Consider the following 14,941-nt stretch of genomic DNA (forward strand, 5'->3'; position numbering starts at 1 on the left):
GGGACGTTTCGCGCATTTCCCCATTGGCTGCGTGACAGACACTCTCCACCAATGAGCGGTTAAGGGGGCACCACTTATTGGCTAAGGGCGCTGATGGGCAGCCCGAGTAGCCTATGGGCTCGGCGGGCGGGGCCTCACGCCCGGAAGCGTGCCCGCTGTCAGAGCGGCGGCCGGTGGTGGTGGGGAGCCATGGCCGGCGGCGGGGACTCGCTCCGCGCCGCGTTCCGCGCCGCCAACGCTCTCCTGCAGCAGCGCCGGTACCGCGCCGCGCTCGCCGTCATCAAGGGCTTCCGCAACGGCGCCGTGTGAGTGCGGCGGGGCGGGCCGGGCCGGGCCGGGCCGGGGATGTCTCAGTTCCCTCAGGGCCCCGAGGGCCGCTGCGCGCTCTCCTCGCCTGTCCCGAGGCCGGTGCTGTTGTAGTGGAGGCTCGGGAGCAGCGTTTCCGTCTCCCTTCCACATACGCGGGGGTTAAAATGGTTTTGGGGTCCCTTCGGGCCTGGTTTCCGGGATGTGCCCTGTGTACGCCCGTGGCTACGCAGGGCCTGGGGTTGGGGGTGCTGCTGCGTCTGGGCTGCCTCAGAAGTGGCATGTAGCTGCTTAGGTAGCGTTTCTTGGCTGTCGGTGGAGTAGAAATGCAATCATTTTATAGCATTGAGATCTGGTCAGAGCAAAACATTAACGTGTGCTTGGCTGCAGCCCCAGAGCGTGAGCTCAGGGAGGGGATCCTGCCCCTCTGCTGTGCTCTGGGGAGAACCCCCCTGCAGCCCTGATCCGGCTCTGGGGCAGCAGCACAAGAGGGACGTGGAGCTGCTGGAGCGAGGCCAGAGGAGGCCATGGAGATGCTGCGAGGGCTGGAGCAGCTCTGCTCTGGAGCCAGGCTGAGAGAGCTGGGCTGGGGCAGCCTGGAGAAGAGAAGGCTCCTGAAGGGGAGACCTGAGAGCAGCTCCAGTACCTAAAGGGGCTGCAGGGAACCTGGAGAGGGGCTTGGGACAAGGGCCTGTAGGGACAGGCCAAGGGGAATGGCTTGAACCTGCCCGAGGGGAGACTGAGCTGAGCTCTTAGGCAGAAGCTCTTCCCTGTGAGGGTGCTGAGGCGCTGGCACAGGGTGCCCAGAGAAGCTGTGGCTGCCCCATCCCTGGCAGTGTTCAAGGCCAGGTTGGACACAGGGGCTTGGAGCAAGCTGCTCCAGTGGAAGGGGTCCCTGCCCGGGGCAGGGGTTGGAACTGGATGAGCTTTGAGGTCCCTTCCAACACAAACCAGGCTGGGGTTCTATAATGCAAAAATGCTGATATATCTATTTGCTTTTACAGTTATGGAGCAAAAGTTCGTGCCCCACATGCCCTGGTGATGACTTTCCTGTTCAAGAGTGGAAGGTATAACCCTAGTTCTGTGGGTTTGTATTACTGCTTAGAATGCTTTCTTCCAAACTTTTAATTTTTCATGCTTCGTAAGGGCTTAAACAGCAGAAAGATGCATGAGCCGTGTTCTTAGTCTGTTGTTCTGACAGCTAAGCAGGACAGCTCGTATGCATACCAAACACACGTAGCCATGGAGTGAGTCACTCATAGAATGGTTGATGAGAACTAGTGGACAGAGGAGAAGGTAGCAGATGCAGAAAGCAGTGATCTGCTGTCAGCTCCAATAAGGGAAGCCAAACCATAGCAGTGCATGTTTTGGCTTTCCCCACTTATGCCAGAGGTTTGCACCTAGGCAGTAATCAACGAAAAGGCTGCTTGACTAGTCGTGGAATTGGACAGAAGCACCGTCACAGTCTAAGAAGAGCTGTATTCTGATGAATTCCTATGTATTTTATGAATTTGCTGTATTTCTAGTCATAGAATTAAACAGCAGCACAGTCACAGTCTAAGTCAGCTCTACTCTGATGAATGAGCCAGAGGTGAAGGGGTTTCTGCTCCCTCACCAGAGGCTCTGTGGGGTGCCAGCGCTGTCAGTCCCTGTCAGAGGGGCAGTGTCCAGGCTGGGTGGCAGCAATGGTCCTGCCTTTGTGCCCTCCTAATTGTCTGTTTCTTTCCTTCAGTTTAAGAGAGAAATTGAAGGCGATTGCTCAGGCTACATACACTCATTCCCGGAACTTGGCCTATTTTGTGTTCACCTACAAGGGGCTGATGGCGTTGCAGTCCCGACTGCAGGGGAAGAAAATCCCATTTCATTCTTTCTTTGCAGCCTGCATTGGGGGTTGGCTGGTGTTTGGTGACAACAACCCCATCAACAGCCAGGTAAATGTGTTTGTTCGAAGTTTCTTTGCCCAAAAGCCCCAACAGATGGATGGTCATGTGCCAGGAAGTGGTTGCTGTAGGCTGGCATGTGTCTGGGGGTTCTTACAGTGTAGAGTTACTCTTTTGCCATGTTCCTCTTCACACAGCTTCTTGTTTTGGCTGCTTTACACTTCAGTTGTAGAGGTGGTTGTGTGCCTCTGTGGAAGGTGTGTGCAATGTGAGCACTAAAAGCCCAGCTTTACCTCTAGAGCTGCACATGTAAGCCTAGGAAGGTAGACAGGCACACAATCCAGAGATGTTGGTTTCCCCCCAGCCCCGTCATCTGGGCTGTGGTAACCAACTGTGTATGCTCCTGCTCTGCCTACTCACAGGCTAAACCCTTTATTATGAATGCTGCAGGTGCAGAGCACAGTCAGTTACTGAGCTACGCTAACCTAGTTAAACAGAAGCTGCTCAGGGGATGTTTGATTGAAAGCTGGTTGTTAGCACAGTCACAGGTTTATCAGTCAGTAAAACGTACAGATGTAGCTTAATCAAGTGTTTTACTTATGCAGTGCCCTACAGGAGTATCAGTCAGGCCAGCGTTTAGGATGTGTCCACACTTCTGAGTGTGTCCCTGCCTAAGAGGTGACCATAGCTGCTCTGTGACTGTTACATCAGCAGCAGTATCTGAGGTGGCAACTGATCAAGGACAGAAGTTGTACAACTGCAAAGATGTGTGAAGTGTAACTTGTCTATTACTAAGTTAGAGCCCAGGCAGAGAGTTAGGATTTGGAGGACACAGACATCTCCTGCTAGAAATATTGCTTGATATGTGAACCTACAACGCGTTTGCCTTAAAGCTGGGTCAACTGTTTCCACCCCTCTTACAGCCTTATCGCTTCTACATCACTCACCTGGCCAGTGTACCTGCTCAGGGTGCTTACCTCATGCTGTTTGGGTTTTCTCTCATGCAGATCATCATGTACCTGCTGTCCCGGATCCTGTTTGGCCTGTCTCGGCTGGCAGTGGAAAAGGGCTATATCCCACAGCCAAAGCAGGATCCCTTTCCACTTGTTGCTGCTCTGATCTGGGGCACAGTTCTGTGGCTCTTCGAGTATCACCGGCACACCCTGCAGCCCTCCCTGCAGTCCTCCATGACCTACCTGTATGATGATAGCAACACATGGCATGACATCTCTGACTTCCTCATTTATAACAAAAGGACAGACAAGTAGGTGGGTCATTGTAAAACATCTCTGAATGGAATGGCACCTTCTGGCAGCTAAGGGAAAAGGTTCTTCTGTTGCTCCTGACTGGTGATTTAGTTAAATTAACAGCTATTAAGCAGAGTTGCCTCTTGTATCCTGGCCAAAGTGTTCTGATCAGTCCTGTCTTGGCTCTGTTTAGAGCGAGTAAATACCCCCCAGAAACTTGGTGCAGTCTTTTTTAAGAGAGGCCTTATTTTCCCCACAAGAATAGCTTTGGGGCTTTTTTAAGAGACTAAATATACTTACAAAAAATAACAGCCTGACAGTATGTCTAATCATGAAAAACCATCCTGGCATCATCTGACTGCTCACTGTGCTCCCCACAGTGGGAGGGGAGCAGGGACCTGCTCACATCTCAAAGCAAAACTATCATTTCTTGATTTCTGTGGCTGACTGGCAGTCTTGTTTAAGCTAATCCAAGGACAATGTGGGCTTCTTAAGAGGGCTTCTCTGCAGTTTGCCCTCAGGGAGACATTAAGATGTTGGAGAAATAAAACTGTTAACGTTGTCTGGTACAAGCCTGGGAAGTGGGGCTTGGAGAGATTATTTTTGTTTGGTTTCTTTCGTATACTTGGGCTGAATCTGTCCCTCTGCAAAGGCACTAATTAATACCCTGTCGTTACTTGAAACTTACTGGTAAAGTTTTTAAGAGCTGCTTGAACTAAATACCAAGAACAGTTACACAACTCGGGCTGCTCTGGAAACAGGCTGGGGCCCATTGCACACCTCAGATAGCACCCTGGTGCTTCACGTGTATGAGCAAGCAACACTTGCAACAGGCACTTTTCTTTAGGTGGAAGATAAGCACATGGGTTTCTTGTAGGGCCAGAATCTGCCCTCCCCAGCAGTGGCACATGTTAGTGGTAATCAAACTTGAATGTACCTGTAGTTTGTTGAGTCCACGAGTGAATAGTGGAGTGAATCTTCCTTGTTAAAATACTGTGCTGAGCCCCAGGAGTAGCACAGCACAGGAACAGGAGATCAACCAGATAGCTGGGAAAGGACAAAAGCTATTAAAATGAATAAACTAAAACTGTTAGTGCAGAGCATTGCTCTGCCATATAGCACTGAACCATTCACTTAATAATGTACATTAAAATAATTCCTGATGCACTGGGGGTTTGTGGTGGTATTTGTAAGAGAGCATTAAGTTCCCTGTGCCAACCATTCCCTTGGCTCAGCCAGGACTGTTTTGTTTGCTCTCTCCGTACCCATCTGCTTTTCCATCCTGACCTGGCCAAGGCACTTCATCATCCCACTGATGCTGTTCAGCATCTTTTGCAGTCTCTGTACCCTCCAGGCTGTACCAATTGGTTGTGTTCAATGGTGTGACTGAAATGATACCTTTTAAGTTCAGGTAGCTTCTGAGTAGAAACTTTTCCATTTCCTCTTAGGTCATTTTTCCTTGTCCTAAGCTCTTTTATTACTATTACATCTATTCTGAGTGCTGCTTTGCTCTCTGTTTTTTTCCACTCTCTGTGTCAGCAAGAGAGAGGGTGAAATATTCCCCTTCCCATTGCCTGGTGCTATGATGTTTGGGATTGAATTGCATCCCGAGTGGCTCGGCTGGAGTAGGAATAGAGTCTTCTTGAACTGAATCTGACCCTGAGTCCCAGCTACATCCACTGTGAGATCTCACAGTGCAGAGACGGAAGCTACTTTGTGCTCATGATGTGTTTGGTGCCCAAAAGACAAGGTAGTGCTTTGCCATAACAACTGTCTGGGGCATCTTCAACTTTTAACTTCACCTGCTTTTACACCCTGTACTGAACACTTGAACACTCAGCAGTATTTAAGCTAGACTGCAGGAAAGCAATAGAAAGCTATAGACATTAGGAACTGGGTTTGTTTCATTGTAGTTGAATATTTTGCTTGGTGTAGATAAGCTTAAAGATTCAAGTCCAGAAAAAAATAATGAAACTGAAGGTCTGATTTCTTTATAAACATGGAATCATGGAATGGTTCAGGTTGGAAAGGACCTTAAGATCATCCAGTTCCAACCCCCTGCCATGGGCATGGATACCTAACACAAAACCATGTCACCCAAGGCTCTGTCCAACCTGGCCTTGAACACTGCCAGGGATGGGGCAGCCACAGCTTCTCTGGGCACCCTGTGCCAGCGCCTCAGCATCCTCACAGGGAAGAGCTTCTGCCTTATATACAGCCTAACATCCTATCTTTCTTTGCACCACTCTGGGTGTCTAAAGCAGCACAGTGCAGCACTCTCTTTTTATGTCAGAAGCCTCAATATTGTCCCAAATAAGAATGTCGGTGTTCTAATATTGCTGATTCCTATAAGCTGTGGTGGGATTTCAAAGAACTCTTCCATGATCTGACAGCTATGGCTTGAGAATTTCTCCCTACAACTGTTTAGGCTCCCAAATCCTTCAGCGTGTGTAATTACTGTAGCAGGAGATGGTGCAGGCTGGTTGTGTGAGTGTGTGGCTGGAAGGAGGGTTTAGCCTCTTTAATGCACAGCTATCATTCCTGCCTCCGAAAAAGGTTTGCGAGTCCCTTAGAGGCAAAATCATTTTCCTTTGCTAAGTAGTTCTACCACTGCAACAATGTGGCTGCTTGGGAAGCACTTTTCTGGCCACGGGAAGGGCAAGTGGCTTGTCCTTTTTACACTATGTAGTATCTCTGTCCTCTCTGTAAGGTACGAACAAGCCCATACCAAGTTTCTAGTACCCACCTGGCAGCAGTGGCTGTCAGTTGTCTGTGTTTAAAACCCTCTTTTTCTCTTGGGGAATCTATCCCCCAACCTCACTCAAAGCAAATTGTGCCTGAGCCTCCAACCATCTGTACTTGTGCTCTAGGAAGCAGCTGCTGGCCCTGGAAGACAAACTGCAGCTCATCCCAGGGCAGGTCCATGGAGCAGCAGAGCCATTAGCAGTGCCTTTGTGGACGGTTGGTTTTCCTGCTGTGCTGGGGCAGGACGTTAAGCTGCAAGTCACTTCATTCCCCAGGGAAGTAATTGGAACAGTTCTTTAATGGCATTAGTCTGCATTGCTGGTTCTGGGACCAGATAGCTGGGGATGAACCCCTTATGCTACCAAGGTGTTGGAACAATGCGGGTGTGTAGTAAGGAAGTGAACTAGAAGTAATTTGTCTGAGACAGACTTTTCGGATACAGAAGTTCCACTGCCTGCCCTCCCCCCAGTGCTTTGTGTGGGGCTTGGAGTCCCCTGGTTGTGTCCCTTTTTTAGCAGCATTAAAACCAAAAGAAGAAAGAGACAGTTGGAAGCCACCTGCAAATCAGCCAAATGCTGCAGAACCACAATGTGCCATTTTCTGCCCCCAGCCCCGATAGGGCTGGAATGTTAAGATGCAATAGATTTGTTTGTCTACATCAACTTCATTCTCCCTTGTTATTTCTTGACACCTGACTGTGCAATGCTCAGAGCCTCTAAAGAGGAGCAAAGCATCTCAATACTTCTCTAAAATGAAGATTACTAGATAAAACTGAAGTGTTCATTTTAAACTGATGCTTCTCCTTTGGATTTGCAGACTCTCTTCAAGGCAGTTTTAAAGGTTAATGAATCAAACTCATCAAAAGTTCTCTGAGTGAATAGCAGAGTGGCTGCACTGAGCTATTAATCATTTATTTGCTGAAGGAACAAAGCAGCTCAGGTTATTTACTGTGGCTGCATGCTGCCCCAGCATTCCCACTGTGCTTCCCTGCTCTTTGGAGGACAGCTTGTGTGCCAAGGCTGGCTGTCAGGACCCTTTCCGGGACAATTGCATTATTTAACAAAGGGGAAAATGAAATGGGGAGGGGGGGGGAGTGACATTTGGTTTAGCTCAGGTCTGCTGGACTCTGTTTGATCCTTTCAGTGAAGGGGAAGGATATTTGTGAAGGAAAAACCTCTGCTTGTGCAATGGGTGCCACAGGGAAGCACTCATGGAGGTATGAACCTGTGGTCGCAGGGTGTCTGTGTCTGGGTAATCACCAGCCCTGCTCAGCGCAGCCAGGGTGGAGAAGCTGCAGAAGACTTTCATGTCCATGAGTGCAAGCCCTTTTTGCCCTGGTAGAGTAGTTCAAGCTGGGCTTTAAACCCAGCTGGGTTGGGGTAGGAGTGTGAGATGATCTCCAGCTGCTGAAGCAGAGTGAACCAGGCACCCATGGGGAGCTCCAGTGACTGCAGAGGGTCCCTGTGGCACGCTGAGCTCTGCAGCCAGCCAGGTGCTGTCACAGGTGCTGGGGTGACCAGAACCCCCTGCGGATCCCCTCACACAGGAGGAGCTGCTGTGACTCCAACCCATTTTCACTGTGTCAGCACAAACGCGACCTTTGGCTCCCGCCTGAGCCAAGTGCTGTTTCCTATTTGTTAGCCTGTGTTTGTCTTCCTGGATCGTGGCAACCTGAGCAGAATGTGTCCCATTTTCTGATGCTGGTTTTGAAATGAGGAGATAAGGGAGGAGAGGAAATGAGGTGTAATGCTCCCCAGCCTAATGCCTGCTGGCCACTGTTAGTGCTTTAGGGGTGCTAATCTTGACTCTTCAACCTGTGTGTTCAGCCCCGATTGTTGGAGGGGGAAACTTCTTCTCTTTTGTCTATCACATTTCCTCATACAACTGGTGATGAGGAATAGAAAACAAATTAAATGGTCTGTAATACAAGCACTATTCCCTCTGCTTTTGGCATATGTTGTATGTCCATGATTGCCATGTAATCAAGGCCTTGATTTTCTGACAGCGTAGAATAAAACAATAAACTCAGGTAACTTGTAATGACACTGATCATGATGCTTGTAGCAATGGTTCAGGTTTTGGGTTTAAAACATGCAGAAGAGGAGGCAGGGGGTTGTTGAAGTAGCTCTGTCCATGATGAATTCAGTCCTTGGGCAGGCAGTAGAGTACAGCAACCTGCCACACTCATGTGCAGACATAATCACTTCTGTATAATCACTTCAATACTGTGCTTTCAAGAATAAGAATAAAAACCTCATATTTCCTTTTTTTTTTTTTGCTGTTATCATCATTAAGCCACGATACATGAAGTAATGCTTGGTTATTACATGCTACTACTCCTATATGCAGAGAAGCCACACACAGAATGCATTGTTGGCATCAGTTGTGCTCTCTTGTTGTCAGTGCTTATGCAACAGCCAGTGCTACTCTGCCCACAGCATCAGCTCTACCTGCTGCACCACTGGTAGCTGGGGAAGGATCTGAGCTGCAGGGACACACTGGAGGACTGTCATCCTTGGGGCTTGGGAGCAGACCACAGACTGGTTTGGGTTGGAAGGGACCTTAAAGATCATCCAGGTCCAGCCCCCTGTCACAGGGGAAGAGCTGGGGGGATGTTGGGCTTTCCTTCACATGACACAGTCCATGTGGGAACTGCTGAAAGCAGGACCACACTAGGGGTGACAAGGACAGTAACGGTGCTCCTGGGACACCTACATGCTGAGGTTAACTGAGCACAGGGTTGTGTGTGCATCCTCCAGCTCACCTCCTGTCTGCTCCCACTGCCAGGAGCTGATTTAACAGTGTAGACACCAGCTCTGGCTCTATCTGCAGCCCTGGTCTGAGCTTTTCCTTCAGCACAGGGCCCAGCAGATACCCCTTGGCAAGAGCCAGTCCCGACTGCAAGGCAGCCAAAACCCACCCAAACTCAGCGCCTGCTGCGGGGTGAATCTATCTGGGGTACAAAGCTATGAACAGCTTCCTGACCCTCTCTGTGACCAAGTGGGGCCATTGAGGCAGGACTTTTATCTCTGCGCAGCACCCGCCAGACAGCTCATCTTGGGAGCTCGTTCCCTCAGCAGGGCTGGCGAGGCCGGGAGGAGGCTGCAGCTGTGCAGGAGCCGGGATTCGTCTGCCTTCCCTCATATGCATGCAAGGAAAGCCCCGGCCCTTCCCTTTCACACCAGCATTTGCCTTTCATTTGTCTCGGCGCCTTCTCTCCTTCAGCGCCAGCACCAACAGCCCTGCTTAGAGGGGAGGAGAGAGGGAGGCAGAGCTCCGCCTGCTCCCACTGAATACCCCCCCATGAACTGGGCTGGGGGGGCCCGGCCTTTGTGAGCCCGAAGGAGCAGCTGGTGCAGCAGCTGTGTCCCAAAGCCCGCAGCATCCCGGGAAGCGCCTGGCTGAGGCTCCCCTGGGGACAGGGAGAGCACCATGGCCATCCCGGGGCTGCCTTTCCCCCTTCCCAGATGGAGCAACATGAACTGTGTGCTCACACCTGGTCTAACTGTTGCTTGTTCTTCACAGCGATGATGGAATTGCAGTGCAAGGGCTCGGGAGAGCGGTCCTGGGATAACAGCAGGACCAGGTGTTAATTAACTGTGTTCATTTGCTTTAAGCGTGGTAGTGTTTCTGTTTGCTTTTTGTGGATGAAGAAATGAGGCACAGGGAGGTGAAGTGATTGGTCACGGACATGCAGCACGTTACTGGTGTTACTTGTGCCTGAAGGGGCTGCAGGAAACCTGGAGAGGGGCTTGGGACAAGGGCCTGTAGGGACAGGCCAAGGGGAATGGCTTGAACCTGCCCGAGGGGAGACTGAGCTGAGCTCTTAGGCAGAAGCTCTTCCCTGTGAGGGTGCTGAGGCACTGGCACAGGGTGCCCAGAGAAGCTGTGGCTGCCCCATCCCTGGCAGTGCTCAAGGCCAGGTTGGACACAGGGGCTTGGAGCAAGCTGCTCCAGTGGAAGGGGTCCCTGCCCGTGGCAGGGGTTGGAACTGGATGAGCTTTAAGGTCCCTTCCCAAGGACTCTGAAATCACAGCCCTGCTCTGTGTTGGCTGCCCTGCAGGGGAATTACAGCCACTGCCAAAGTATCCAGCATAAAATCCTTTAAAGCCTGAAACCTGTTTGGCCAGCGCAGGGGCACAGCGTGTCGGGATCTGCTCCGCTGCACAGAAGTTAACTCATCGCTTCAGATGCCTCCTGCATCCCACGCACTGGTGGGAAAAACACCCATCTTCTGCATCCCGGGCACGTTGGGATCAGCAGCAGGGTGGGGGCCACTACAGGCCCACAGCCATGCCCAGTGGCAGTCAGGGCTCCCCCTGGGACATGTAAGGCAGCTCATGGGGGGGGCACGGGGGGGGTTTGGGTGTGTGGCTGTGAGCTACAACATCTCTGTGCCCTGGGAAAGGCCTCGTCTTCAAATGGGGGGGGGGGTTATGGATATATATTATTATTCCTTTATATTTTGCCTCCTCATGCAGCAGGAGGGTTATCAGCATCCCGCACGCTGCCGGTGGGAGCTGCCTGTGCTGTGTCTCGTGGGTGGATGAACTATCATCTCCCCCAGCATGGTGGTTGCCATCCCCTCTGCCCCAGCCTCACCGTCCCGCCGCCAGAGATAGCTGCTGACACGGTCAAGTGCGGGTTTTGCCTCTAGCCCTGCAAGGGGTTATCACCTAGTGCTGAGGAAACTGAGATCCACAGCTGTTGGGCGTTTGGAAGCTGAAAACGCCGTGAATCATCCCTACAACAGTGCAGATTGGAGCATTCCCAATCTTCCTGTGTGAGCCAGACCCCTTGAGCAATCCCAGGGCCCAAAACCTCATCCAGTCTCGGGGTGAGTTTGGAAGAGGGGAGATGGATCAGCACTGAACTCATCCCTTCATCCCAAAATACCTTAATACAGTATCGCTTCCATCCCAGCGCATGATTCCCAGCATCCCTCATGGAGCATCTCACTCCAAGGCAGATTCCAGGAGCGATGTGAACTTGGCTCATAGCTGTGTGCCAGTGCCTTCCTCCTCTGATGCGAAACACCGGGCAGGACCTGGATGCTGGAATAGGGATGCTTTGGAGTTGGAATTCCCTAAGGGGGGGACAGTGGGGCGGTGAAAGGGGGGGAACGGCGGCGATGCCGCCGTTCCCCCCCTTTCACCGCCCCACTGTCCCCTCTCCGCACCCCCGCGGCGCCGCTGATTGGCCTCCTATCCACCCTCAACCAATAAGCGTACGGCACCGCCCGTCCCCGACCAATGAGACGGCTCCTCCGCTCCCCTTACCGCGGTTCCCGGTGCCGGTGACAGCCAATGAGGCGGGTGGCGGGGAGGCTCGCGCCGCTTTCGCGGCAAAAAGGATTTGGCGCGCAAAGAAGGCGCGCCGGAGCCGGTCGTACCGAACAATACGGGCGGTGAGAGCGGTTCTCGCTGCCCGGTCATGGGCCGTGACCCTACAAACGCCTTCCCCGCCCCGCCGCCCGTCCCCCCGGTGGCCATGTGAGCCATGGCGGCGGGCGGCGGCGCGGCGGGGCTGGCGGCGCTGCTGGGCAGCTCCTCCCCGCACCTCCTCATCGTCTCCGCCGCCGCTGACGATCCTACGGGCGGCGGAGGACACCCCGATACCGATCAGGTCTTGCTCTTCGCTACACCGCAACCCGCCCGGCCCGGAGCCGCGCCGCGTCGGCCCTCGCTGGGCCGCCCGCCGGTAACCACCGGGATTGGGATGGGGAGGGGGCTGCGGAGACCGGGACTCTGCGGGCTACGGCGGGGCCGTGCTATGCCCCGAGCTGTGAGATATTGGGCTGCATCGGGTCGGGCTGCGCGCTGGGCCGGGCTGTGCTGCTCCCTGCTCCGCACCTTGCCGTGCCCTCTACCGTGCCACCGGGTGCCGTGCCGTGCCACGCAGCGCACCTGCCGAGAGCGGCCGCTGCGGAAGTCGCCCCGCTGGTCCGGGCTCTGCCCCTGCCTGCTTTGGGGCGCTCCCCGCAGCGCGGCGGGGCCGCGGCCCCACTGTGTGTGTGAGTGTGTGTGTGTGTGTCAGCGGAGGAGCCGCTCCTCTCACCCCGCTTCTACCGGCAGCGGGGCTCGGCACCCCCGGGGAGGGGTTCCTGGGGGGTGGTGGCTGCTCCCCCAGTGAGCCCTGTCGCTTGCAGGTGAAGAGGAAGCTGAACTTGGAGACGGATCACCAGTACATAGCGGAGAGCCTGCCAGTGGGCCGGGGCAAGCCCAGGAACCCCATCAGAGGTACCGGCTCTGCTCCCTCTGACCCCCCCCAGCCAACCCAGGTGGGCCCTCCATCATCTCCCCCCTCCTCGAGCCCTGGGACTTTGGTGTCATAGGGGAGCTTGTGATCACAGCTGAGCAAGAGTGTCAAAGCCTGTGCTGGGTCCTGCAGCATCCTTCCCATGGAGGATGTGGGGAGCTTAGCCCATTGCTCAGGGAGAGCAGATGGTTTCAGGGGGTTGGTCCTGGTCCATGGGGCACCTGTGAGCGTGGGGGATGTTTTGGGCTTCCCTCCTGGCTAAACCGTGCTTGTCCTCGGTGGCTGGCAGGGGCAAAGTCTCCTGGGGAGAAGTCCCGCTACGAAACCTCGCTGAACCTCACCACCAAGCGCTTCCTGGAGCTGCTGAGCCAGTCCCCTGACGGTGTGGTGGACCTCAACTGGGCGGCCGAGGTCCTGAAGGTGCAGAAGAGGCGCATCTACGACATCACCAACGTCCTGGAGGGCATCCAGCTCATCACCAAGAAGTCCAAGAACAACATCCAGTGGCTGTACGTCCCTGGGCTGGGCTTGTGGGGCTGTGCCTGGTTGTCCCGCGGGATGGGGGAGCTACCTGGGGCAGGCTTGGGGTGGAGAGAGCTTTGCTTGGGGTTCAAGTGGTGGCTGAGGAGCCACTTCATGTGGTCTGGGTGAGGGCTGTGCTCCATTGCAGGTGGCTCCTGAGCAGCATCAGTACTCCTGTGCTCCTCCGGCTCCCTGTGCCAGTTTGGGGAGTGGAGGCTGTGTCCAGGCTCAGGGGAGGGACCCCAGGGTTGTGCCCTATAGGGAAACCCCCTGGCGAGGCTGATGCCCTGGGTGTGGGATGGGGTCTTTCACGGGGTGGGGCAGAGGGAGCTGTGGGTTTGGGTGCTGACGCCCGTGGTGCTCCGCAGGGGCAGCCAGGCCACAGTGGGCGCCCCGGGCCGGCACCGGCGGCTGGAGCAGGAGCTGCGGGAGCTGCAGGCTGCGGAGCGGCAGCTGGACGAGCTCATCCAGACATGCTCAGTGCAGCTGCGCCTGCTCACTGAGGACCCCGCCAACCAGCAATATCCTTTGTGCGGGACGGGATGGGATGGGGCTGGCGGGGAGGGGACCCGGCTGGGTCACAGCATGGTTCATAGCACCCCGTGTCTGCTCCTTGACCTGCCACACCGCAGCCTATGTGACCTGCCAGGACCTCCGCAGCATTGTGGACCCCTCGGAGCAAATGGTGATGGTTATCAAAGCCCCCGCAGAGACCCAGCTGCAGGTCTCAGACCCAGCGGAGGTGAGCTGGGGCCACCCTGTGTCTGCACAGCCCAGGCTCCTCAGGCATCCTTGTGCCTCCTGGTCTCACTCCTCTCCCCTTTCCTCAGGCTTTCCAGGTATCCTTGCGAAGCACTCAGGGCCCCATCGATGTCTTCCTCTGCCCCGAGGACAGCTCAGGTGTCTGCAGCCCTGTCAAGAGCCCCTTCAAAGCCCCTGCAGAGGAGTCGGCTCCCAGCCACCCACAGCCCAGGGCCTCCCCTCTCCTGCATCCTGCCCAGGACATGAACTTGCCGCTGCTGCCCGGAGAGCAAGGTGAGTGCCCGGGACAGGGACAGGAGGGATCTGGGGACAGGGATGCTGCTGGCTCTGGTTGTGGCCTCTTCTGTGTTTGTAGTTTGAGCCCCTCTGCCATCAGCACAAACTGGGGTGATGCTCGGCCACCCGAGCACAGCAGGGATGGGGGAAGGCAGGTTCTGCATAGCCAAAAATGCCTCTTTTGGGGTTTTTTGTCTGTTGTGGGATTGACGACTGCTTCCCACCCCTGCAGAAACGCTGCTGCCAGGGACCAGCAAGTGCCCTGCGGAGGAGCCGAGCCTCTCGCCATTGGCCTCCATGGACGTGCTGCTGGACCAGAGCAGGGAAGTCTTCCCGGAATTCCTGGCGGATGAGTTCATCAACCAGGAGCAGGACTATCACTTCGGGCTGCAGGAGGGAGAGGGCATCAGCGAGCTCTTTGACTGTGACTTTGAGGACTTCACACCCTTGGACTTCTGAGGAGAGCTGCAGGGTGCAGGGGGGGTCACCCTGAGCTGGCTCCCCCCCGCAGCTCCTCTCCCCATCCCTTTTTGCAACACTTTCTTCTTCGCCCTCCAGCCCCCCCAGCCCGGCGGGGGCCGGCAGCATCCCTGGCTCCTGCCCTGCAAGAAGGATGCCAGAGCGGGGGTACCATCTCAGAGGACCCCCCTACAAGGTTCTTGGTGATGGGGGTGCGCCCTCCGGTGCCCATTATCGAGCTTTAAGCAGTCCTGTGTATAGATCGGATTAATTTATTATTGTCCCCTAGGGACAGCATTTAATTTCCCAAGGGGGGGTGGGGGGGGCCTGCAGCAGAGTGGGGGTGCCGAGAGGTGTTGTGTTGGGAAGTGGGTGCTGGAGATGTGGGGGTGCCGGGTTGGGGCTGTGTCCCCCCTGCACGGGGGGGCTCCCACAGCCTGGCTGAGTGTGGGGTATTTATTTATTATTTATGGCATGTGGGAGCAT

At 54.6% G+C, this 14,941-nt stretch overlaps 2 protein-coding genes across 4 annotated transcripts; both read left to right on the forward strand.

Annotated features, from left to right (window-relative positions):
* The first annotated feature begins 119 nt into the window (after nt 1-119).
* PXMP4 (peroxisomal membrane protein 4) lies at nt 120-10,682 on the forward strand. Of its 3 annotated transcripts, none has more exons than XM_065692063.1 (5): nt 120-305; nt 1,311-1,373; nt 2,039-2,237; nt 3,194-3,454; nt 10,660-10,682. In XM_065692063.1, the coding sequence occupies exons 1-4, from the start codon at nt 190-192 to the stop codon at nt 3,452-3,454; spliced, it is 639 nt and encodes a 212-aa protein (XP_065548135.1). In that variant the 5' UTR covers nt 120-189; the 3' UTR covers nt 10,660-10,682. The 3 variants fall into 3 exon arrangements, with proteins under 3 accessions (XP_065548135.1, XP_065548134.1, XP_065548133.1); XM_065692062.1 differs by lacking the exon at nt 10,660-10,682 and adding an exon at nt 6,304-8,446; XM_065692061.1 differs by lacking the exon at nt 10,660-10,682 and having other exon boundaries at nt 3,194-8,446.
* Nucleotides 10,683-11,471: 789 nt separating this feature from the next.
* E2F1 (E2F transcription factor 1) lies at nt 11,472-14,750 on the forward strand. The gene is made up of 7 exons (XM_065692060.1): nt 11,472-11,878; nt 12,327-12,417; nt 12,726-12,945; nt 13,327-13,479; nt 13,586-13,700; nt 13,789-13,993; nt 14,229-14,750. Exons 1-7 carry the CDS (start codon nt 11,678-11,680, stop codon nt 14,453-14,455), a joined length of 1,212 nt encoding a protein of 403 aa, XP_065548132.1. The 5' UTR covers nt 11,472-11,677; the 3' UTR covers nt 14,456-14,750.
* The last annotated feature ends 191 nt before the right edge of the window (nt 14,751-14,941 follow it).

The sequence above is a fragment of the Lathamus discolor genome, chromosome 11 (assembly GCF_037157495.1).
Source record: "Lathamus discolor isolate bLatDis1 chromosome 11, bLatDis1.hap1, whole genome shotgun sequence".
NCBI classification, from domain to species: Eukaryota; Metazoa; Chordata; class Aves; order Psittaciformes; family Psittacidae; genus Lathamus; species Lathamus discolor.